At 39.5% G+C, this 26,007-nt stretch overlaps 1 protein-coding gene across 5 annotated transcripts in view; it reads left to right on the top strand.

The window, feature by feature from the left end:
- The first annotated feature begins 2,023 nt into the window (after positions 1-2,023).
- The window catches only part of LOC118410329 (phosphatase and actin regulator 1-like), a 57,381-nt gene continuing 33,397 nt past the window's right edge, over positions 2,024-26,007 (top strand). Inside the window, exons 1-3 of one of the 5 annotated variants that reach the window (XM_035811943.1) lie at positions 2,273-2,332; positions 3,422-3,489; positions 22,031-22,152. In XM_035811943.1, coding sequence (XP_035667836.1) covers positions 22,089-22,152 — 64 coding nt within the window. In that variant the 5' untranslated portion in view covers positions 2,273-2,332; positions 3,422-3,489; positions 22,031-22,088. Of the gene's footprint in view, positions 2,333-3,421; positions 3,490-22,030; positions 22,153-26,007 lie in introns of all 5 variants that reach the window. The other 4 variants (XM_035811945.1, XM_035811944.1, XM_035811941.1 and 1 more) reach the window with 4 other exon arrangements.

The raw sequence follows: 26,007 nt of genomic DNA, 5'->3' as shown, positions 1-26,007 counted from the left end.
GTGACAGATAGCTGTGACGTATTAAAGGAAGATGGTATATAGGCTTGGGTCCCCTAGCGGATTGCTCTGGAATGCAGGGTCAATTCAGTCAAAATCATCCAAGGAGCATAACGGAACATAGGAACGATGGATTTCCATGACAGTTAGCATATTGGTATGTTTGGCAGAGATGTACACAATGAAGTGCAAATTATGCAAATTTGTACTTGATTTACATACGTAATGAGGAAAATCTATATTTCCAGCCTTTTCTGGCATAGGACTGAAATACATGTAACATTTGTAATTTGGGCAGGTGGAACATTAGCAGATTCCAATTAGTCTTGATTAATTCTTATCGAATATCATTTTAACAACAATTGAAAAAAACAAATCACACATCAACCAAACCACAAACCAAATCACACATCAACTTTGTCCCTTTATATATGCTGCCACTCTGGTCGCCCTTCAACACAGGTCTGAGTGATGAGTGTACATAATGAATGAATGTAATGATGTAATAATGATAATAATAAAGTTTATTGCAAATTCATGCCCATTGGGCTAATTGCAAGAAAAGAATGACTAATTACATGAGATGAATAAATGTGGTCTGAATACATGTAGATAAACTAAATTCTAACATACACATATTAAGTGGATGAATATACATACGATACATAATGCGGTACTCCCTACTAAGTCTACGTAACTATTACAGGGTTTGACTTCTTTCTTGAAGACATTTGAAAATGAAATGCCCCATGTGTTCTATAATAGATTGATCCCTTGATGTTAGTAGGAAGAGAATCTTTTGTGGCGTTTTTAACAATGAAAATGTTGGTGTGATTTCGGTCACTCTATCAAATAGCCTTTTTCTTTCGGCTTCGAATTGGGGCATTCACAAATAAAATGTGTTTCATTTTCAACTGCATTCATTGTGCACTGCTTACAAATTCTTTCTTGAACAGGTAGCTTTTTGTATCTTCCTTTCTCTATTTCTAACGGGTGCGAACTAATTCGTAACTTACATATTGCTGAGCGGTAATCATAATTATTATGGTACAAGTAGTTTTCCATGTCATATGTTGTTTTTAAGTTTTTGTAAAATCTAAGTTTTCCTTCGTCTACAGATAACTTGTAAAAGAAAGTTTGAGTATACATGTCATTCAACATTCTCCTTAACAATGTACATGAATAACTGCTGTCTATGATGTCGGTATTCCAGATGTATGAATAGCCGCTGTTATCAAGTACAATAATAGATGATACATGTATAAGTTTTGTTGCAAATTCTTGCCCGAGGGCTAACTACAAGTGACAAAAATGACATACAAATAATGGTAACGTTAAACAGTGTAGTAATCGTAACTCTAGTCTAACTTAAACTAGTTAAAGACGTAACTTATCATGACTTCTTTTTCTGAGACAGTGGAAGACGAAAGATCCCACTTTTTCTGTAATGTGTGGGTTTTGCGACGTTGAAAGGAGACTAGTTTTCTTTTTGTCTGTAAACGTGGAGGTATTAGGAGAAAATTTGGTGGCTTCTTTTATGAAAGAGCTCTTTTTTTCTCTTGATCATAGAAGGGGCACTTTGAGATAAAATGTGTTTCGTCTTCTACCATATCTAATGTACAGTATTTACAAGTTCTTTCATACACGGAATGAGTAAGTGTGCAGGTAATGAATAAGTAAAAGTGTGCAGGTTGTGATGTCGCTGGAAACAGGACAGGCCATTGGCCACCGATGACCGAGTCAACATTCAACATGGCGGCGCCCATAGACGACAGCAAACACAGAACAGTTTTCGCTACCGCGAACCTGTAATACCGCGAACCTGTAATGATTATAGCGTAAAGCGTTGTCAGGACCCCCATACAGACCCTCACGTGAAGGCAACATATAGCTGTGTGTTTTCTCCTGGTCGCCTGGGGGAGCTTTACGTAACCTGCTGCCGCCCTCACACATACCTAAACTCTGACAATTCATGACGTCACCGGCTGGCGGGATACATCGCATGTTGGGGGTGTTTTTCCATATCGTCTTTATGTAACTTACAACTTTATATCAATACATCAGAAAATCTTTTTTTCGACATCAAAGACAATGTCATATTTCAAATCATTTTTGAAATATTACGACATATTAAAGTATTTTTTACGCAGGGTAAATCAAAATCTCCTTTCTTTATGATTAACACCCCCATAATTTGAAAACGTTGATCAGTTACTGTTAATGGCGACGGGGAATGAGTCAAGGGAGGAAGATCGGCGGGTGATCCGGCGTGAACGCAGCTCTAGCGACACTCCAGCCCTGCTTGACTCCAGGAATAAGGAAACAGTAGAATCAGGTAAGCGTTATGTTCCTTCACAAACCAGCAAAAAGAACGTTATCGTGAGAAAACGGCGTAATTGTAAAGACTGTTCCCTGTAAGTTTCGAAGTCACAACAATCATGGCGGAATAGCCCCGGAAGATGGGGGATGAAAAATCGATCTGAAGCGCGTTTAGCCGGGTATATTTGTGTGCTAACGGCCTGTTAGCGTGTTGTACACAGCAAAACTGACAAGGATGTCTCCTTGGGGGATTCCTGAGATGCTTTTTGGCTACGATTGGGTGACGTGTAACTGTTCGTCTAAAATTCTGAGATATTAGCCCCGACTGTGCCCCTCCTCCTTCATGTCGAAATAATTTTATGTACCAACTGGATCTCCGCTGCCGATTCTTCTGTCAAAATCGCCTTAGTGCCCTGTAAGCAAGGACACGTTACAAATAACACTAAAAATTGTTTATTTGTAGTGATTGGTTTTATTTTGGGGCAGTACAGACATGATTCATGAACATCCGCTTGATTCCCTGTGTTGTACTGATACCTGCAGTTAGAGGGCAGGCAGCTACAGATGGGAAACCTGTGAACATCCCGCCAAAATAACACACTTAGGCTTCTGCTCTTAGTGACTCTTACTGTTGTAATGGGTAGACTTTCATGATTGGAAGAGTAGCAAAAATTCTGAATTCTCCTGTTTTATTGAAATTTTAATTCTATTCAAATGCAAAAGTGCATGCTTCAATCACCTTTAGAAGAATTAGAGAATGAGTGATAATAATGTTACTTGTCATGTTTACAACTAATACAAGTAAATTTTATCATCCTTATATGATGATCCTACAAGATTGGAAAGGAATATTTGGGAGGATAAGTGGGAAGAATGTTTAACAAGACTCTACTGACTTTAGCTACTTTGCTGTCTGGGTGTGAATTACATAATAAGTGTTTGTGTTCTTGTAACAGTGTGTGACGGATTTTGACATTCCAAATTGTAACTTGACTCAAATCATGGGTGGATTCATAGCAGTCTAACCAGCATATTAATTTGAAACTAACTTAGTAAGGTGATTGACAGGTGTTGGTCATTGTGTCTTCTCCATTCACGTCTGCAGATTTGAGCAGATTTGGGGGAACAAGGCCTGTGCTATGCTGAAGCGTAGATCACGTTCCCGCAAGCATGGTTAGTAAAACTTCGACCTAACCAACCCACTAACTAACACCGCCAGTTGGAACCTGTTTACACACATCCTTTAGGGTCAGAGATCAGGGTGAAATCAGAACATCCACCGAAAGGTGCATCAGCTGCTAGTATCAACAAACATCAAAAATGTTTGAGGGCTCGGCTCAGCAGCTACTAGTATGCAGATACCTGATGATACCTGATTGCACTGTTTTTTTTTGCTGATTTTTCGTTTGCTTTGGCGGGTGGTCTCTGATTCCAAATCTCATTCCCTTGCTATTTGTATTGCCCTGATATTGTCACTTTTTACTTTTTTTTATCAGTTATCATTGATCATAATGGAAATGCAGTTGTGAAAACAAACCCTGCCCAAAACAGTTTACCAGTAAAAGAGGAATCATCAGTGTTATACTCTTGTGTCCCAAATTAAAGTACTGGGATGTTGATTTTTTTCAGCCGCAAAATCCACCTGGTACGTTCTTATTTTGGATGGTACCTTTATTTTAGTTTTTTTAAAATATATTATTAGGGCTTTGCTAACCAGGGACCCCCGAAATATTGAAAGTTTGGCTTTATCTGCGCATATCTCCGCGGTATGTTTGCTCAAAATTCACTATTTTTTTAGAGAACCGGCACGGATTTCCCTAATGCTATGACCCAAACATTCTACTATTCCAAATGGTTATGCCATACCCATAACATATTGGTCGATTTTACAATGCGCTACAAAATAATTGTTGTTATTGGGAGAAAGTAAGACGCCACACTGACGTTTGAAACACAATCTGTATATAACCAACTTTTACACTTTACAGTCTATGTTTACATCGTAAACCAAAACAAATTTGACAGAAAACATGTCATACCAGCACCATGTGCACGGGGACTTTCTGGCCGTGTGGTTCCATTCACTATCGGCAGCAACATAAGAAATAACGGACGTAAAACAACAACTATAACTTCGCTTCACAACTATAACTTCGCTTCCCTTGTGATATGAGTTTTAAGGCTGCAAATTCTCCAAAACGGCAGGACTTTGTCGGTAGAAACAGCTGGAAACGTGTTCCAACCGATCCAACATGGCTGCCAGTAAAACTAGCATCTTATTGTATTTAGCAGATTCCCATTTACCGTAAATGGGTGAAATTTCAAAAAGATTGTGTTTTGGGTTGACGATGGGGACAGAATGCCATTTATATTTTCGGAGTGTTAACGTTCAAAAATAATTGTAAGATTTTCTCATTTTAGCGGTTTCTTCTTCTAGTGTCAAAATATAATCTGTAACATATTTTATAAGTTATTGTGGCCTGAGATGCTGAGCTAGTTTTACAGACAAGCTTTCACAAAAACTTTGTTTTTGGTACCAACCTCCTTGTCGACACTATCGAAGAGGAGTTTATGAAAAAAATGCTTTTTTGTTCCTTTTGGGGGTGTTGATATATGTTTTAATTGGTGGTAATGAGTATAGAAATTTGTTTGAGTACTAGCGGCTATATAATGATTTTAATGATATGTAACAATTTTCATTAATTACCTGCTTCAAGTTCCAAGTAGAAAATGCATGAATCATGTAAATTTTCACTTGTGGCCCCCGGTTAGGAGTCATAGCGGGGAACCTATGCCCAGTTTTTCAACAGCAGGGGTACTATATAAATTTATTACTTTTATATATTTTTTCCGTTTTTGAGGCTACCAACTTCAATTTTGCTGAAGACTTTTGTAGCCTATATAGAAAAGTTGTGTAAAGTGCCTTTCCCACGGGCACAAGATCGGTGACACGGCGGGGTTAGAATTCAGGACCTTCTGGGCCTCAGTCAAACGTGCTGCCGATTGCGCCACGCGGTCCCACAAATATATACCTTTTTTTACATACGGTCCTTATTACAAAATGGAGAGAATGTTATAATTCGAAAAAGATATTTATAGTTACTCTGTTCATTATCTATACAAGTAACTGATAATCATACGGTGCTCAGGCATAAGTAAATAAAAAGAAACTACCTGCTTCTTTCCCTTGGACAGATTAGTAGCATGGACACAGTTTACATGTCAATTTAGTAATTTTCCGGGGTGGGTTCTTTACGGGGATACATTTATTAGATTTTGAAGACTTGTGTGGGGGGATGTTTATTTATATTATATTACACTCCAGTCATAACTGAAGGGTCGTGGTAACTTCCCCATGATTACTATTATTAGTATTACATTCCCAAACGTTTTACCAGTGGGTATGTCATTATTGCAGAATTTCAACTTATTTGGAGACATTTTGTTGAAATTGTTTATATTTTAGCCAAAAATGTAAAAATTCATACTTCCAACAGAGACCACCAATTCCAAGTGATTCTCCAAGGAAATGCCTGTGGAACCAAGCCCTGGCTCTCTGCACACAGACTGGTTCCAAACTGTGTCACAAGATAAACAGCTTATCATAGCCCAGGGCTCGAAATTCATTTTTGGGATTAGGTGCACTGGTGCACCCAGCTTAAAAAATTGGGTGCACCAAATTTTTTTTGGGTGCACCACATAAAATAAAGTAGAATGTCAGAAGAAAACTAAGTACAAAACTTAATCACAAGCTATTGAATTCTTAAACAAGTACCATGACACATTTTATCATCTTTCTAACACTTGATGTTAAGAATATGATGTATACTAGACATACTTTGATATCTTTACATACATAAACCTAAGAAAATATTTGGGTGCACCCTGTGCACCCACAGAAAATAATTGGGTGCACAGCTTCCATTTTGGGTGCACCTGGGTGCACATGCACCCAGTATTTCGAGCCCTGTAGCCAGTATACATGTAGCTCCAGCATTGATGGCTAAATATACCATACATTGTATCATGTTGGTTTTGTTTAAACCCTTAGCAACACCAGTTAGTCTTTGTCTCTTTGACTCTTTTCATTAGACTGCAATCACTGAGCAACCAAATTTGGATTTGTTAGTGTGACTCTTTTCATGATTGGAATATGGTGCAAGAATGTACACAAAACATAAAAACTTTTGTTCTTTGTCTATGAAATTTGTTTGACGGATCTTAAAAAATGTGTGATTACTCAGTGGTTAGGGTTGGGGTTTTGTGCGCGTGAAAAATGTGCGCGTGAAAACTTGCGCGTGAAAAATCTGCGCATGACAATATGCAAATAAGCTGATTCCCAAGGGATTTAAAAAGTTTCAGCAATTTTAAACTTAAAAAGCTCAAACAAGATGGCACAGAATGGAATTAAGCATTGTATTTTTGCATTCTTGAGTACAAAATCTTGATCTGATTGATTTTCAAGTGATGTTAAGTTTAAATGGTAAGTTGTCACGCGCAAAAAAGTTTGCAATTTGTGCGTGAAACAATCTGCTTCAAAAAAGATGAAATGAAGCTTCTAGAATGGAGAAAAGCCTCAAATTGTAACTTTTTACAATATAAAACCTCATACAAGTAATTTTTCCATGTATTTCTGTAAAATTTGTGTCATTTTGGATTGTTCAAAATATGCAAATGAACCTATTCCCAAGGGATCTAAAAATCGGGTTTTTATATATGGGAAATTATATGGGATGGGGTTTTGTGCGCGTGAAAAAGTTGCGCGTGAAAAGTTGCGCGTGAAAAATCTGCGCGTGACAATATGCAAATTAGCTGATTCCCAAGGGATTAAAAAAGTTTCTGCAGTTTTATACTTAAAAGCTCAAACAAGATGGCACAAAATGGAATTAAGTATCAGATTGTTGCATTATTGAGTACAAAATCTCGATCTGAGTGATTTTAAAGTGATTTTTAAATGTAAAGTTTTCACGCGCAAAAAAGTTTGAAATTTGCGCGTGAAACAATCTTCTTTAAAAAAGAGAAAATGAAGCTTCTAAAATGGAGAAAAGCCTCAAATTGTTATTTTACAATATAAAATTTGAGTAATTTTTCCATGTATTTCTGTCAAATTTAGGTGATTTTGAAATGTTCAAAATATGCAAATTAACCTATTCCCAAGGGATCTAAAAATTAGGGTTTTTTTCAAACCCAAAATTCAGGTAACAGATGGGAAATTATATCATAGGTTCAAATTTTTCTGCCTTAGAATTCCTTGCTGCACATTTTCTGACATATTTCAGGAACTTTATTTTTCACGCGCAAATTTTTCACGCGCACGCGCATATTCTCCACGCGCAGAAAACCCGTTCCCAATTATATCATAGGATCAAATTTTTCTGCCATAGATTTCCTTGCTGCACATTTTCTGACATATATCAGGAACTTTATTTTTTCACGCGCAAATTTTTCACGCGCACGCGCAAATTCTCCACGCGCAGAAAACCCGTTCCCAGTGGTTACAGCCTGTAGTGAAAGGAGACATGCGCTAATATGTTAACCGCAGTTTTGTGTTTTGCATTGAACCCACAGGCTGGGAACGCCGTCCATGGTCAGAAAGCCAGACACTGTTTGTTTTGCTATTGTTATGATTGTTGACGATGTGTGTTGGCGCCCTTTTGCATATGATAATCTCATTTATCACAGCACCGGGAATCCTGACCGAGTTTCTTCAAGTTCGCTATCAGCAACATGGTGTAAGAATAACTCATTCACATAAGAGATGGTAGACGTTAAAACAAGTATAACTTTGCTTCCTTCTGATATGAGTTTTGAGACTGCATTTGAAACAGACAGACGTACAAGACTTAAACATAACCTTGCCATTCTGGGGAGGGGGTAGTGAGGAGTACTCTATGGGGCTCAAGGGCATGCTCTATCTGAAAATTTTTAAACCCTCTAAAATGTAATTTTCCACAATTTAAGAGGAAAATCATGCAGTAAAGATTGTATGTTCAGGGGTGCCTAAGCATTTGCACGAACCCTATGAAATTCATACGAATATTATGTGATACGCACGAATCACTATGCGAAAACGCACGAATAGTATGAAATTCGCACGAATCACTGCAAAAACGCACAAATATTATGAAATTTGCACGAATCACTATGTGATACACACGAACCTTATGAGATTTGCACGAACCTTATGCAAAATTGCGCAACCACTGCCGGGGTCACGTGACAGACGGAGCGGAATTTTCAAGATGGCGGCTTCAATCAGTGGCGACTGAAAATACGATGTAACACGCCGAAATGAAGCAAAACGTGTGACGGTAAATGTCCATTCCATGCCTTGAAATATAAATATCACGGGTAGAAACGCTCAAAATCATGCCTCCTACCGGCTGCCGTTTTTGCATAAGGTTCGTACAAATCTCATAAGGTTCGTGTGTAGTGGTGCGTACCGAAGCTCACGTTCCGGTTCAGGTCCGGACTCGAGTCCAAAGATTCCGGTTCAGGTCCGGACTTATAAGTCCGGTTTTTGACGGTCGCTAATTTTCCCATATAGACACAAGCATAAAGCGACTTGCTCTAGGCGACACATAATTTGCGTCTCCGGCGCCCGCAACCACATTCGACCGGGCCGCATGCTATAGAAATATTGCCAAAGACGACTACATCATTCTCAAAGTTGTTGAAACATCGACTTTTAATGAAAACTATCGGGAAAACACAGCAAAATCCGACCTTTTCCGCTTGTTTTTTGACGGCCGAAATTTCAAAATGGCGCTTGCGAGGTCATAGGGGTCAATAGGATAGCCTACTGTAATGCGGGAAGAAATGATGCGTGCGGTGTTTTTATACTCTACATTCAACCTTACAAATTAATTGTAACTTTATTCGTTACAAACATAAGGCAGGACTCCCCCAGGAGGTATAAAATAAGTTTATGAACTCAAACTTCTTTTTAACAAAACGTGTCGGTGTTTCTTTTTAACAAGCTGCTCACCCATGCTTTCAGTGAAGTATCCCGGCAAGCGGCAAATGTCAACAGTCGCCGGAGATTTGTTTTAGCTTGTTTATCTCGGAAATTTTCTTCATTTTCAGAAGATATGGGACTTAAAACCCATACCAGGAGATAAAGAAACCCACATACTTTATTTTCATGGGTAATATTGCTAAAGTGAACCTGTCATTTTTGCCGCGTTGCCGGATTTTAAAAGAAGGTTTCCGTGGCGCGACCATGTGCTTGGCCCGCTTATGGCGGTAGGACAATTTATTTTCGCAGAAATACGTTATTTTCTGGCCCGTTGACTGCAATTAATAAAGTTACATAGGCATCTTGCGTTGTTTCTAGATGATACTAGTACACAACAAGAAAGAGATTTCCGGTTTTCCAGAAAACCGGTTTTCGACAGTCCGGTTTTAACCTGACTTGAACCGAAAGTTATAGCAAGTCCAAGTCCGGTTCGGCGAACCGGTACGCACCACTATTCGTGTGTATCACATAGTGATTCGTGCGAATTTCATAATATTCGTGCGTTTTCGCATAGTGGTTCGTGCGAATTTCATAATATTCGTGCGTTTTTGCATAATGATTCGTGCGTATCACATAATATTCGTACGAATTTCATAGGGTTCGTGCAAATGCTTAGGCACCCCTGATGTTGGTTGCTTCTTTTACTCCGGTCATTGTCATTGACGACTGCCCTCTCTCCCAGAGTACCTATAACTATAGTATAAGCACGGGGAATTTGCCCCTCGTGATCTGGCCACGGTATCAGTAGTATTTCTCCAGACATTTAACATTGTTTTTCTGCCATGTTGCCAATTTAAAGGAAGGTTCCCGTCTTGTTGAGCGTGAATGTACAATGCTTTTTGTGGCAATAATTTGAGTTAAGGCAAACCTTCGCAAATATATGAATAGCTCCCAAACTTATTTCTCGCCCCTTGGCTCTGATTCATAAGTAAAGATAGGCAATTGCTATTGTTAACACGAAAATCGTATTTGAAACTCTCGTAGGGTGTCGGCTTCTCTACCGAAAACAGCGATGGACCATTGTCTTGAGTGTTGCCCATTCACAAGTTTTGACCATTCTCCTACGCAGAGGGACCACAGTCGTGTCAAAACAACTTGTGTTACCTCTGCTTTCTTGTGCAATCAGACCACAGGGATAAACAAGTCCACTAGCCCTATTGTCCAGGGCAAGTGAAAGTGCTGTTCGGGCAAGTGCATGTCCTAGCCCACTTGTCCGATCGGGCAAGTAAGATTTTTCCATTGATTTTAGTGCAATTTTGGTATAACGGTTACTTGTTACTTTTTACAGTCATGACATCAAGCAATTGTCTACAGAGAATTCCATTGCTGGAAGTGAAAATGCATATACTAGTAACAGTGACATTTGAATTTTGGGCAAGTGAAAAATTGGTTCGGGCAAGTACAATTTTTATGTGCTTGCCCGATAGGACAAGTGGATTTTAGAAAACTTGTTCAACCCTGGACCAGTTATCTTGTATTCAAATGAAAGCAAGCTTGTAAATGATTAAAGGAAATCCGTGTCCGTCTTGCCTTGCGGCTCACCACTCTCCTTCTATAGGCCACACCAATTTAATTTCTTGGTTCTCGAATTTCTGGACCATTTTTTTCCGATTTGGAAAAAAAAAAATTAGTCCCAAGAAAAATAATATACCCTTATGTCCCAAATAAACGAACTAGGACGTTGTTTTTTTCAGCCGCAAAATCCACCCGGTACGTTCTTATTTGGACAGATCGTTTATTATTTATTTCAAAAATTGGGGCTTTGCTAACCAGGGACTCCGGAAATATTGAAAGTTTTGGTTTTCCTGTCCATATTACCTGGCATTTTTGTTCAAAATTCACTATTTTTCGGGCAAAGCTGCACACATTTCCCCGCCGCTATGGAGGTATGTCCAGAAAAGGGGTAAATGTACGAAGTTAGTGTGTACGAAGTTGTACGAACTTGCATGAAGTTAAAGGTAGATATAGACCGTAATCGGTAAACTTCGGAAGTTTTAAGTGACGTCATCTAACTTTGTACAGGTAGGCAGGGTTGGTGTACGATGTACGATGTACGAAGTTAACAAATCTAACTTAGTACAGAGGGGCAGGGTTGATGTACGATGTACGATGTACGAAGTTGAAAAATCTAACTTAGTACAGCGGGGCAGGGTTGGTGTACGATGTACGATGTACGAAGTTAAAAAATCTAACTTAGTACAGAGGGCAGGGTTGATGAACGATGTACGATGTACGAAGTTAAAAAAATCTAACTTAGTACAGAGGGGCAGGGTTGGTGTACGATGTACGATGTACGAAGTTAAAAAAATCTAACTTAGTACAGAGGGGTAGGGTTGATGTACGATGTACGATGTACGAAGTTAAAAAATCTAACTTAGTACAGAGGGCAGGGTTGATGTACGATGTACGATGTACGAAGTTAAAAAATCTAACTTAGTACAGAGGGGCAGGGTTGGTGTACGATGTACGATGTACGATGTACGAAGTTAAAAAAATCTAACTTAGTACAGAGGGGCAGGGTTGATGTACGATGTACGATGTACGCGGCTTTGACCCAAACATGAGTAGCGTACGCGGTAACGTTACTCTTTCGGTGATTTCGGTCCATCTCGCTATGACGCTACGAAGTAAATGTTGTTCTTGGGGGAAAATAAGACACCACACTGACGTTTTGAAATACAATTTTTACATAAATAACTTTTAGTTTTAATTTAGTAGTAGTTTACAGTCTCTGTTTACATCGTAAACCAGCACCTTGCATGAGGAAATTCCGGTCTTGTGGTTCCATGCGCTTTCGGCCGCGAGGCGGAAGAGTGATACGTTCACATAATAAATGCTGGACGTAAAAATAACTATAACTTCGTTTCCCTTGTGATAAGAGTTTTGACGTCGCAAATTGTCCAAAACGGCAGGAATTCGTCGGTAAAAACAGCAAGTTCATATTTTTCATATTTTTTCTAAGCTTCGAACCGCGACAAAAACTTTCCTCTGTAGATGCATGTGCCATTATGCCGAGATGGTCACGTCGAAATAAACTTTCTCTACGTATGCTTATTTCTTTGACAAAAATCAGCCTTAGTCTAGTTTTCACATAACTAACGTTCATGTAATAGATTTTAATTGTTTTTATACCGTAATCGCTGTATTTTATGCTAAACTTCAGAATTCTTGTTGCGACATTTTACCTTGGTAAAAATGGAGTCGTCCATTGACCCCTAGTGACCTTCTTTTGCTGCAGCGACGCCATCTTGGCAAATTACGCAAAGACGGAGATAATTTTCCATTTTTGGCCCGCGGAATACGAAAATTGGGACAGCGCACATGCATTTCAAGAACCTAAAACATCAGATACATGAACGGACGGTCTATTTGTAAAATCTGTCCATATAGTCTTCCAGTCTGCACAGAAATGACGATGTAGAGAAGGGTAGAAGTGCAAAGAGTCTGAGATGAGAAAAAACGCCAACATAATTTGGTGGAAAAACTTCGCATAAAATCACATAATTTTGTATAATGTTTCTTTATTCAACGTTTCCTTCGTAAATCGTCCAAGTTGAGCCTACATTTTGTTGATGTAGTGCAGAAATTGAAAAAAAAAAGTGAACCCGGCCAGTCGCGCCGGTGACCGCTATCGGCAGTGTTGTTGGCATAGCGGCCGGACCGAAAATCGTCTGGCCGCGACCGCATTCGACAGGTGACTGCTATAGACTATTTCTTAATGTTTAGGTCAATGGGAAAAATCCAAGGAACCGAAGAAAACAGGTAGCCCCTATACTCAGGTGACCCATAAGGCAGGTTTCACTGTACCTTATATTACAAAATGGAGAAAATATCATAATTCGAACAAGATAATTTTTCTATCCATAGTTCTTCAATTCATTATTTATACAACTGATGTGGTTCTTAGGCATAAATAAATAAAAAGAACCTACCTGCTTATCATCTTCTTTTCTTTGAACAGAAGTAGCATGGTCACAGTTAAATACTTGTCAATTTTCCGGGGGGTATGTTTATTCCGGGGGGTATGTTTATTAGATATTGAAGATTTGTCCGGGGGGTATGTTTATTCCGGGGGGTATGTTTATTAGGGACATGAGAGTAGGGTTGATGTACGATGTACGAAGTTAAAAAATCTAACTTAGTACAGAGGGCAGGGTTGATGTACGATGTACGATGTACGAAGTTAAAAAATCTAACTTAGTACAGAGGGGCAGGGTTGGTGTACGATGTACGATGTACGAAGTTAAAAAAATCTAACTTAGTACAGAGGGGCAGGGTTGATGTACGATGTACGATGTACGAAGTTGAAAAATCTAACTTAGTACAGAGGGGCAGGGTTGATGTACGATGTACGATGTACGAAGTTTAAAAAATCTAAATTAATGTTCAGCAAAAGATAAATGCAATACATGTTGCATTTTTATCATTTTCAGACAAAACATCGTTATTCTACATATTTCACATTTTACTGCGTACAGAGTTAGCATAACCCACAGCATAGTCAAAATATCGTAACTTCGTACATCGTACTTCGTACATTAGGTCCGTCCCATGTACAAAGTTAGCATAACCCCCAAAATAGAAAACATCTTAACTTCGTACATCGTACATTAGGTCCGCCCCATGTACGAACTTAGCATAACCCACAAAATAGAAATCATCTTAACTTCGTACATCGTACATCGTACATTAGGTCCGCCCCATGTACGAACTTAGCGTAGCTACGTCACAGAATTGTCGACGTTTCCCGAACTATGCCGACAGCGGTTGTCGGAAGTTGTCGGAAGCTAGAAGTTGTCGGAAATTACGTGTGACGTAGGCTGATCCAAACTTCGTACATTTCACCCATTTCATTCAATAGGATAGCCTACTGTAATGCAGGTAGAAAAGGATGCGTGCGGTGTTTTTATACTCTACATTTAACCTTACAAATTAATTGTAAATTTATTCGTTACAAAGACAAAGGCAGGAGGTATAAAATAAGTTTATGAACTTAAACTTTTTTTTTTAATAAAACGTGTCGGTATTTCTTTTTAACAAGCTGCTCACCCATGCTTTCAGTGAAGTATCCCGGCAAGCGGCAAATGTCAACAGTCGCCGGAGATTTGTTTTAGCAAGGAGGTTTTAGCTTGTTTATCTCGGACATTTTCTTCATTTTCAGAAGATATGGGACTTAAAACCCATACCAGGAGATAAACAAATCCACATACTTTATTTTCATGGGTAATATTGCTAAAGTGAACCTGTCATTTTTGCCGCGTTGCCGGATTTTGAAAGAAGGTTCCCGTGGCGCGACCATGTGCTTGGCCCGCTTATGGCGGTAGGACAATTTATTTTCGCAGAAATATGTTATTTTCTGGCCCGTTGGCTGCGATTAATAAAGTTACATAGGCATCTAGCGTTGTTTTAGATGATACTAGTATACAATAAGAAAGAGATATCCGGTTTTCCAGAAAACCGGTTTTCGACGTTCCGGTTTTAACCGGACTTGAACCGAAAGTTATAGCAAGTCCAAGTCCGGTTCGGCGAACCGGTACGCACCACTAGTGACAAGTTAGAAAGTCCTCTCATGGAATGCAGTGGATTTATAAACTTTCCTCATTGATTATGCAAATTAGCTGTTGATTTGCATTAATAGTATCTCATTATGTAGGTCTCCACTTAGACTATCTACATACCAAAAATCATGACAATCTGTTAACATGTTCATATTTTCTCATTTATTATGCAAATTAGTTGTCATTTGCATAATTGATGTCTATTGACATTTTTCTCTTTCTCAGCTACATATGTGACAAGTTTGAAAGTCCTATCATGGAATGCAGTGGATTTATAAACTTTCCTCATTAGTTATGCAAATTAGTTGTTGATTTGCATAATTAGTATTCCATTATGTAAGTTATCACTTAGGCTATCTACATACCAAAAATCATGACAATCTGCCAACAGGTTCTTGAGTTATTTTCGTCCAAAGTTTGAAAGGAAATTGGCGCCTGCAGTTCCAAACAAGCCACCGGGGGGCCCAAACTTACATGACTTCCTCCCTGCCCAACGATGTATCCACTAGTCAAAAATTTTCAAATGAAAAGCTGGCTTCACAGTCTATGGTTTGTCATCTGCGTTTTCATTGGATCCCGGTTCGGTTTGAGCAAGTGTTTTGCTGATAGGTTCACCTGTGACGTGTCCCCAAGAAAGGCAGACTTTGGCCAATCAAAAAGCTGGAAACGTAGAGAGCATGTTACAGTACTAAGTTTTTTTCTACATTTTGGAAAACATGGACAACAAGAGTTCAGAGACTTCATATCTCCATTAGATAGTCTGATTATGTTAATGACTTCCACATTTGCATAATCTATACTTAGTTATGTTCACCTGTAAATAACCTGCGCTGGTAACTATGTTGATTGTCAAATCATTAACCACATCCATGAATAATGGCACTTTTGCACTAATTATACAAATTAAGGACTTATTTGCATAAGTTAATAATTTGGTATCTGATAATGTTTCACCTGCCCCAAACTACATATACACGTATTGCATGTATTTGAGTTCTATAAAGGAAACACTGTAAATACAGATTTTCCTCATTAAATATGCAAATTAAGTGTCAGTTTGCATAATTTGCACTTCATGATGTGCACCTCTGTCTAAGCTACCTACATACCAAATACAGTGGAATCCGCTTTATTGTATCGCCTATTTGTCTGGGCATTTTATCCAATTATCCGGCCTATTCTAGAGTCCGAAGTTGGCTATATGACCAGCTTTAGCGGCATTGGTTGGGGAGGGGTGTAGTTTTGAAAACCAATACGCAAACATAACACACAGACGCTCATAGAGGTTACCACTCTAACGATACGGAACTCCGTTTACAAAACTTTAATCATATGTTCCGATACTGTGCGATTTCTGTGAGATGCTTGATCTAATAAAGAGTTCAAATCAGTGGCTAAATGCACATGTGGAAAAGTATGCTTGACTCGCACAGCCGTGCGTCGGCAATTTGGCGGCATGCCAAAACAAAGACGAACATGGCTCCGCTCGTATGCCGGAGAATATGACGTTACTTTCATAATTTTAAGTTAAAACAACGGTATTGGAGAGTGATAAACTCTTCACCTTCTTGTCTACAACTTGTGTCCACAAATTACTCTGAAATTTACGTCTTTCGCGGTGGAAGACGGAAAAAATTCACGTTCAAAACATTTAAAATGGCGGCGCGTGGGTTGAGATATCCCGCCATTCAATGCGCAAGATAGGTCATTGCGAAATCACACCCCTGTTGCATTACGTGCGTTGTTGTAAATCTACGTAGCGCAGCCGAAATCAGCTCAATTAATGAGACAGTGGATATGAAAAAAACACATTTTTGTAGGGTAAACCAAGTTTAGACGTTGTCTGAAGGGGAAATATGAACTCAAAAGCGTGTTGACGTTCCAATGACGTTCGCCCATCATGCCTTGCGGCAACCTAACAAAATGGCGCCTAACTCCAAATGTTCGCACGCTAGCACAGCGCTATTGGCTAGATTTTCTGTGGAATGTAACTTTCTTACGGTCCTTTACATGGCTTTACGCCTTTATACATACATTTACTAGTTACCTTTGGACTCATTTTGTAAGTTTTAGGGCATATTTTACAATTGTTAATTTGTGTGACCTGACGTAATTCTATCCAAAAACCCGAAGTTTGAGACCGTGGGTTATCCAATTCTGCGATGTTCTAAACAATAGAATGAATGGCAAATGTTTTGGGATTTCGTAATTCTATCCGATTACCCGAATTATCCAAAAAGGCGTAATACGAATAATTGGAATCCACTGTATCATGTAAATTTGTCGTTCCCTTCTTCAGTTATCCACTTGAGAAGATTTTGACAAAATTGCCCCTGCAGTTACAGGGCAACCTGCTAGGGGGACCAAATATACACCATACAGTCAAACCTGCCCGAGCCACCACCTCTTCTCAGCGACCACCTGGCCATTTCGACCCCTTTCTCTCGGTCCCAATTTTTTTCCCCATTGACGTAAGCATTAAGCGGCCTTTTCTCAACCACCACATGGCCAACGCGACCGCCACGGGCCAAAATTGGGACACATAACGACCTCGTCATTTTCAACCTTGAGGTTTTCATCAATTTTTTATGATAACTAGCGCGATTCCGTCCCGAAATCGACCAGTTTGCGTCGGATTTTGACTGCCATTACGATGTTATGTTTAGAATGAAGATGGCGGCGGTCAATGGGTGGGTCAATGGGTCAGTCTACTGTAATATGGGAGGAAATTTCGTGAACGAATGCTGAAACGTATCTAGCCTCAAACCTTTTTAAGAAAGATCTGTACACGTGTAGCTCATACCTTTTTAAGAAAGATCTGTGTAGCTCATACCTTTTTAAGAAAGATCTGTGTAGCTCATACCTTTTTAAGAAAGATCTGTGTAGCTCATACCTTTTTAAGAAAGATCTGTGTAGCTCATACCTTTTTAAGAAAGATCTGTGTAGCTCATACCTTTTTAAGAAAGATCTGTGTAGCTCATACCTTTTAAAGAAAGATCTGTGTAGCTCATACCTTTTTAAGAAAGATCTGTGTAGCTCATACCTTTTTAAGACAGATCTGTGTAGCTCATACCTTTTTAAGAAAGATCTGTGTAGCTCATAGTCATACCTTTTTAAGACAGATCTGTGTAGCTCATACCTTTTTAAGACAGATCTGTTTAGCTCATACCTTTTTAAGAAAGATCTGTGTAAGTGCTTTTGTCCAACTGTACTGTACATTCACCCGTGGGTAAGTACACTATCAGGATGTACCGGGCATCTCCGCAGGCATCGAATTCGAAAGGTACACCGTAGTTATTTCAGATACAACTTGTTCTCGCCAGGATTTTTTCACAGCTTCGGGCAGGGGTTCGGGGGCCGCCTAAGGCCCCCGGCGGGGTCCAGGGGCAGAGCCCCTGTGGGGGGACCCAGGGGGGCGAAGCCCCCCCGGAAGCTCTTGCATTCTAGGCTATTAGGAAGGCCTTATTTTATCATTTTTTAGGGCCATATCTACGATAATCGCAGCAGTCACTTAACTTCTCTTCAGCAGTTTGACGTAACAATATTTCGGGTCAAAGCTTCAAAGACAACTAAAAACTCATAAACAACAAACTTTACTCAGCTCAACAGTACTTAAAAATATTGTCCTGGTTGCCATCTGAAGTTGAAGAGCTTATTTATAGCTATATAGCGCTAGTATCTTCGCTGTTACTGTTAGCCGCCTCGTCATTAGAGTTTAGACGATATTCCCACGGACATGTTTCAAGAAAAAATACCCAGCAAAAACCGCTGTTCCGCGTCAGATTCCATTCTTCAAAACATGTGGGACTCGGTGTTACAGTCTAATAAATATTTTGTAGAAGCACCGCTGTGGGAAAGAAAGTCCAAGGAATGTATTACGTAGCATGAAGTTCGCTGTAAACTTGCACACGGCACATAACTGCAACTGTAAACAACAGCCGCGTTTGATTGATAGCCAGCGGCCCTTTGATTTGGTGCTGACACTGCCCTGGCGGTTTGTGGGCGGGGCCACAAGGCGAGGCTTGTCGGCGAAACTAACGCCCGGGTTTTACATACAAACTTACGATGGCTTGTATCTTACGTTGCCAAACCAAAGAGCCTCAAATTTAGAACAGGAATTTTGGGAAAGCGACCCGCTCTTGCTCCAGAATTATGTCGGAAAGAATTAATTCTATTTCCCGCGCTGAAATAAAAATTACGCAACTACCAGTAACAGCCTATGTTGGTCAACCGAGCTCCCCAAATAAGGATATTCCCCGGGAACTGGCTGTTCCGGAGAGGGATCCCACCCCACTGATCACTCGCAGCAAGGCCCACTCGCTACTCTTTTTACATTTTTTTTGGGCGCGAACGCAGGGCGGCACACGCAAAATTTAGGACAGGAAATTTGGGAACGCGACCCGTTCTTGCTCTATGAATGTGTCAGAAATAATTCATTCTATTTTCCGTACTGAAAAAGAAATGACGAAACTACTAGTAACAGCCTTTGTGTTTATCAACGCCGCTCCCCAAATAAGGACATTCGCGGGAAATCTTATACATTTTGGCTGTTCCGGGGAGAGATCCCACCCCGCTAATCACGTGCGGGCAAGGCCCTCTCGCGTCTGTGTTTACATTTCAGCGGGAACGCAAGGGCGATTCCGGGTGGGAGGGGCTGCGAGACAGCTATAACACCTCCCTTCGAGTTGATAACTTCCTGAAACAGCGAACTCGCGTGCTTGGCGTGTGCCTATGTATTTTTCCTACGATATTTTTCTTTTTTTTTCGCCATTTTTTTGCCGCTACGCTGGATGAAAAAGCAGCGTAGCGGGCTTTTTACAGCGTCGTTTTTCCAGTCCACAGCGTATCGGCCAGCTATGCTGAAAAGGCCTGGCGAGAACACTGAGATACCACGATCAAGAACACAGCGACGCATACAGGCTTGTATGGTAACTGACAGCATCAGCATGACAGCGTTAAAACACTGTATGGTATAAAAGCTTGATTAAAGCTTGGGGTTAGATTTACAGTTTACAGTGTGAGTGTTGTATTTGACATTAAAGACCTCGATTACTTACTTCTAGCGTTTGCTTGCTATTTGCCATTAAACGCAACGGAAACCATTTATACTATGCATCGGGCATGTTTTGAGTCGATACTCTTCTCAGCGATCACCTGTCCTTATCGAGCGCTTTTTTCCTGTCTCCCGGGTGGTCGTCTTGGGTAGGTTTGACTGTATATCCCTTATGTCACAAGCTACATGTATCTGCCATCCAAAAATCAAGACCATAGCACATCCAGTTCAAAAGATCAAAAAAATGAATTTCTGCTGCAGTACCAAGGTCACATACTAGGTGGCCCAAAATTGACTTTGACATTTGTCTTCCCAACACCTACCCACAAACAAAAGATCATTGTAATCCATACAGAGGTTCTTGAGTTATGCTCACTGCAAAAATCCGGACACACAGACAGACACACCCAAAACTAGAGTTCGGCGACCTCATACCTCCATGAAAATTTAGAGCTTTTGTAAATTTCATGCAATTGACTAACACATTAACATAATTTATGCATGGCATTGTTCAGCATTGACAAACGTACACATGTCACAATTATAAAATTCCCATTATTTATCAAAAAGAAGTTTTGCAAGAAGTTTTTACATAAATTATGCAAATTGGTTCCTCATTTCCATATTTGGTATCTGCTTATATTCCACCTATCATAATTAACATGTGTTACATTTATTGAAATCCAGTTATTGAAAACAACGGAATTATACAATTTCCTCATTAATTATGTAAATCAACTACTCATTTGCATAACATGTATATCATTATGAACATCTTTGCCTAAGGTACCCGCATGCCTAATATAATGCCAATCCGTCAATCCTTTCTGCATTTATCCTCTTTGGAATGTCTTGACAAAATGCCCCTGCAGTTCCAACAATTAAATGTTAGGGGGCTGAAACTTGCCCCACTTTGTCATGACACTGAAAGCTATCTACCACCCAAATGTCAAGACCATATCACATCTGGGACAAGAGATACATAGAAAAAACTGCTATGATAGAATATTCTCATTAATTATGCAAATGTGCTCCTATTATGCATAATTAGTATTTCATTTTGTACAACATTGTCTAAGGTACCTACATACCAAAAATCATGAAAATCCGTTTTTCCCTTCTTGAGTTATCGTCTTCAGAAGTTGTTGACAAAAATGCCCCTGCTATCCCCAAACTAGCCGCTAGGGGGCCCAAACTTTTTTCACTTATTCCTCAGCACAAGAGCTATCTAACACCAAAAAATCGTGACCATAGCTTGTTCAGAAGACGAGATAGCAAAACCGGAAGTTGCGCTGCAGTACCAAGGGAAGCCGCTAGGGGGCCCAAAATCTAATCATTTCTAGCTTTTATCACACCCCACCAACATACTAAGTATGAAACCAATCCGCCCAGCCGTTCTTGACTTATCTTGTTGACAGACAGACAGACAGACACACAAACGCAGGGTAAAATATAACCTCCATGACATTTCATGGAGGTAGCTATATCTCCATTTTTCATGGAGATAAAACAATATGGGTTTTTTTCAGAAACATCATACCTGTTTACTTGTCTTAACTAGCAGAAGAGTACAAGGTTCACAATCTATAGTATCATTGATAGATTCTTGAAGCGTTCTGTGTTTACAATTTTATTCAGTGTATTCACTATTGTTTATTTGTCTGTTCCCAGCCTCTTGCTTCCCCTCTATCCTATTGAACTAGTCCACAAATTTGTCCACCATACTGAGTTATATTGTCATCATTAACTCCTTATTCTAACTGCGTCCTTCATCAGTCTATAACTATAATGTTATTTAACCTGTAACTTTCTTCTTTGCTTGTCTTCTTTTCTTTGTCCATATTAGTCACCCTTTACTCCATTACCCCATACCAGATATCTGTGTGACCCTATCTATATGATCTTTGACCAACATTTTGTTTATTGATAACCCCATTTTACTTAGTGATGACATATTTCTACACCTGTTACTTCTGACTCCCTTTCCATTACCTCTGATCACTTTGTCCTTAACAATAAGCTATAATGTAACTTAGCCTTTTCCCACCTGTAACCTCTGACCATACCTTGTGTGACCTCTGACAGTACCTCACTTTCCTGACCTCTGACCCGTCTATGCTTGCCACTGCATCCTGTCTCCACCATGGCCAGGCTGATTTTCCTTCGCAGGAGAGGTGTCTACCATGTCAGTACCTATCACCAGCATGGTACTGTTCACATTTTCTTTATCTTTTCTCTTTTCTGAAATGCAAAATAGTGCCTTTCTTCTTTCATTTATCTACAGTAGAAGCCAGTTAATTGCACATCGGATAAAAGCACACTTCAGTCAATTGCACAGAATCCCCAAATTCTGAACCGGCTCCCATTCACTCCATTGTTAGTGACTTTGCTTATCTGCACGGCGAAAAGTCACCAGTGCTGGATGATTGCACGAAAATTTGTCAAAAAAAATGACTGAAAATGCACGCTAAAAATTGGCATACACATTTGAAATAAGCCGATTACTGCCTGTGTTTTTAAGAGCAAAAGAAAGTGATGTTTTTGGAGCTTGTGGGCGGGTCCCCGGTGTGTCAGTACCACAAAGAAACGAACGCCCGCCAAAATCAGCATTACGATTTGAGAGACAACTTGCTGTGACATACTCAATAAAATCTATCCATCCATTGTCTTATTACTGTAATTGCAGTTAAGGTCGCGGGGAAATACTTTTGCCTTCAGGAGAAAATATTTGCATTGGTTTTAACTTAAGTTCTTGGCAGCCAGTCGGAAACTGCACAGCAACTTGGGTCCTACAGATGGACATAGCAGTCACTTTTGGCGGTATGGTACTTCCTTGATCAACTGTCAGTGTCACTGATCTAACCATAGCTACCCTCTGGATACGTAGTATGGCGTAGCGTACTTTACAACTATAGTGTTGGCAGTCAAAATTGTCCCAGCATTAGACTGGACACTGCGCTGGGCTGACCTGTAATCATTTACGTGTCACAGGGCACAGTGTGCTGAATCGTATACAGTATACGGTCCAACTGGGTAAGTTCGCATTATTGCACACGCTGAATAATTGCCCAAAGTATGCTGGCAAATTGGGTGTGCAATTTAACGGCTTCTGCTGTATTTGTATGTATCTCTTTATCTTTTTGTTTTTGTTTTGAAATTCAATAAAATCACATGCACATATATGAAGGCCCACTAGCATACGTATGTGTTATTTTGTGTACATGTATTTCAGTTTCACCCATTGAATTTGAACTTTTCCTTTGAAAGTTTATACTGTACAACTTTTTGTTTTATGTACGCAGTGTAAAAAAACATGTAAGTACCACCAGGCCAACGTGACCACTTTCTGGTAGTACAAAATACATGCAGTTATTTTTTCATTCACATAAGAACTGTCTATAATGACAACCTGTGCAAGTTCTGTTCCTCTTTTCTAAAGTCAAGATCTCCCAACAAGTATAAAAAATTCATCTTAGCTTCCTTTTTCAACAGTCTGCCTTCCTGTTGACTTTAGAATAGAATGACTCTGACATGAATATGTACATCAGGGCTTGAAATACTGGGTGTCTGTGCACCTAGGCATGTCAGGAATTTTTCTATAGGCATGTGTAGTTGCATCATTCCTTTAGGGGAATAACTCGGAAATGGGTTGACGAATCTTCATGATATTTATAATGTAGATAGCTTCAGAGATGCCTTATATAGTTAAATGCTAATCATGCAAATCAGGGACTAATTTGCATAATTAATGACAACAGTTTATAAATACATGGCATTTCATGTTAGAATGCTCAAAAATATGCCATACACTTAACTCAAAAAGAGAAATATTAGGCTTACTGTTAATTATATATCCGATTGGTAAAAGTTCCTGAAATTCCGCAGCAATTCATCCACGCGTATGCAATTGCCCTTTTGAAATGGAATAATTCTGGAAGGGGTTGATGGATCATTGTGATTTTTGATATGTAGATAACTTCGGACATGCCTTCCATCCCAAACATGGTCATGCTAGCAAAGGTAGACCATGCAAAACATATGTACATCAAATTTGTGATGATTCTGGCTGCTCGGCTGAAGAACTGCCCAAGGCTATGGACGATAGGGAAAGATGGAGGAATAGAGTCATGGCCATCCGTGCAACCAGCATGTCCGGATGATGATGATGAATACAAACCTGGTGCTTATTTGCATAATTAATGAGTACATTTTATTAAGCCACAGTATTTCGTTGCCACTAGGGCACTTAAACATTACATATGCAACCAGAAAAGAGAGACATATGACATGATTTGTTTCAGAAAATGGTTGCAAAATTGTTACACCAATAATAACTTTATTGCAAGATTTAGGCTGGATGGCTGATCGCATGTGCATTATGTTCCATTTTTGCGCAGGTGTGATTTGGAACATTCCAATGTTGCATGGGAAGGGGTATGGGTGAAATATGCTGTATTTGCTCTCAAGCAAATGTCGGCCTTTCTAGTTCTTACTTGTGTTCTAGATGGATGGTTCAATGTCTGTATTTCTTTTTGATTACCTCCATGAAATGTCATTGAGGTTATATTTTCACTAGCTTTTGTCTGTCTGTCTGTGAACAAGATAACTCAAGAACAGCTGGGTGGATTGATTTCATACTTGGTGTGTTGGTGGGGTTTGATGAACATGGAGGAACATATTAAGCAGATGCCAAATACGCAAATGAGGAACTGATTTACATATTATATGCAAATATTGCAAAACCGCCTAATGATTAATGACAGTGCTGGGGAATTTTTACTAGTGACATGTGTACGTTAGTCAATGATGAACTTAACCATGCATACATCGTGTAAATGTTTAAGTAATTTGCATATAATTTACAAAAGCTCTAAATATTTCATGGAGGTATAAAATGTATTAAAAATAAATTTGAAAAAGGCCGGTATGACCTGCTTTCTTAAGATGAGATTGCCTACATCTGTCGTTTGGGTGGTGGAGATGATAAACTAATATAAGTTATGCAAATAAGCGAGATCATTATGATGATTTGCATAATGACTGAGAAAAACATAAAAGTTAAACTGTAGAGTGAAGGTATGGGGTCTTGGAACTCTAGATTAATGATGCTCCCGCATCATTTAACACATCTCAGTAAAATTGAACTAACTTTAAGTAATAAATTACGTAAGAATATCACAATGAATTTCGAATACCCGGAACCATACGCAAACCATAACTCACACCTTAGCATACATCAATGTCGACTCACTAAGTACAGATGAAGAGAGAAAAAAAAATTATCGCATCGACTCAGATACGACTGGTCTTTCAATCTCATTAAGTACAAATCAAGTAAAAAAATCAATTGTATCGACTTTGACACTTAGGTGAGAATCTCGTTGAATACAGCATCACATAAAATACATCATGGCACCATACGAATGAATTCGAAACAACATTACATATAGAAAGCAACAGAAGGCATGACAACAAAATCCAAAATATCGATACCAAACAATACCAAAACAATTTCCCAAACAATAAGGTCATCGAAGCATCAGAATAACGGAGCACCATAATACCAAAGTACTTTCCTGAACAGTAACATCATCAAAGTTCCGAACATTAGTAATCATATCATCAAAAGCATTTTGTACACACATCAACGTAGACAAGACTCTGTACCCGAGTAGTACACACAGACAGGATAAATCATGTCGAACCCGGTCTAACCAGTTTGAGAGCGTTTTTGCTCGGGACCCACTGCACTTTTGGCGGGTCCTTGGTTGTTAGACGAGGAGGGGACTAGTGAGTGCCAACGCGTTCGGAAGGGAAAACGGGTCCCAACGGAGGAGAGAACGAGGCGGTCCCACTACCTTAATCCCTAGCAATGTGCCCTGCTAATGATTACGACAACTGCCTTCGTGGAATCTCTTTTTTAGTAGACCACTTAATGATGCAAGGAAGGCTGAATTTTTTGCCGGGATTTACACAATCAGTAGCCAAAACGAAGGAGGAGGAAAAAGCTTGCCAAACCGTAGGTACCTGAGTACGGATAATTAGTAAGGAGTTCTTGTAGG

The sequence above is a fragment of the Branchiostoma floridae genome, chromosome 2 (genome assembly GCF_000003815.2).
Source record: "Branchiostoma floridae strain S238N-H82 chromosome 2, Bfl_VNyyK, whole genome shotgun sequence".
Lineage (NCBI taxonomy): Eukaryota > Metazoa > Chordata > Leptocardii > Amphioxiformes > Branchiostomatidae > Branchiostoma > Branchiostoma floridae.
The sequence above is the reverse complement of the archived record's forward strand: the minus strand, read 5'-3'. Positions and strand labels throughout refer to the sequence as shown.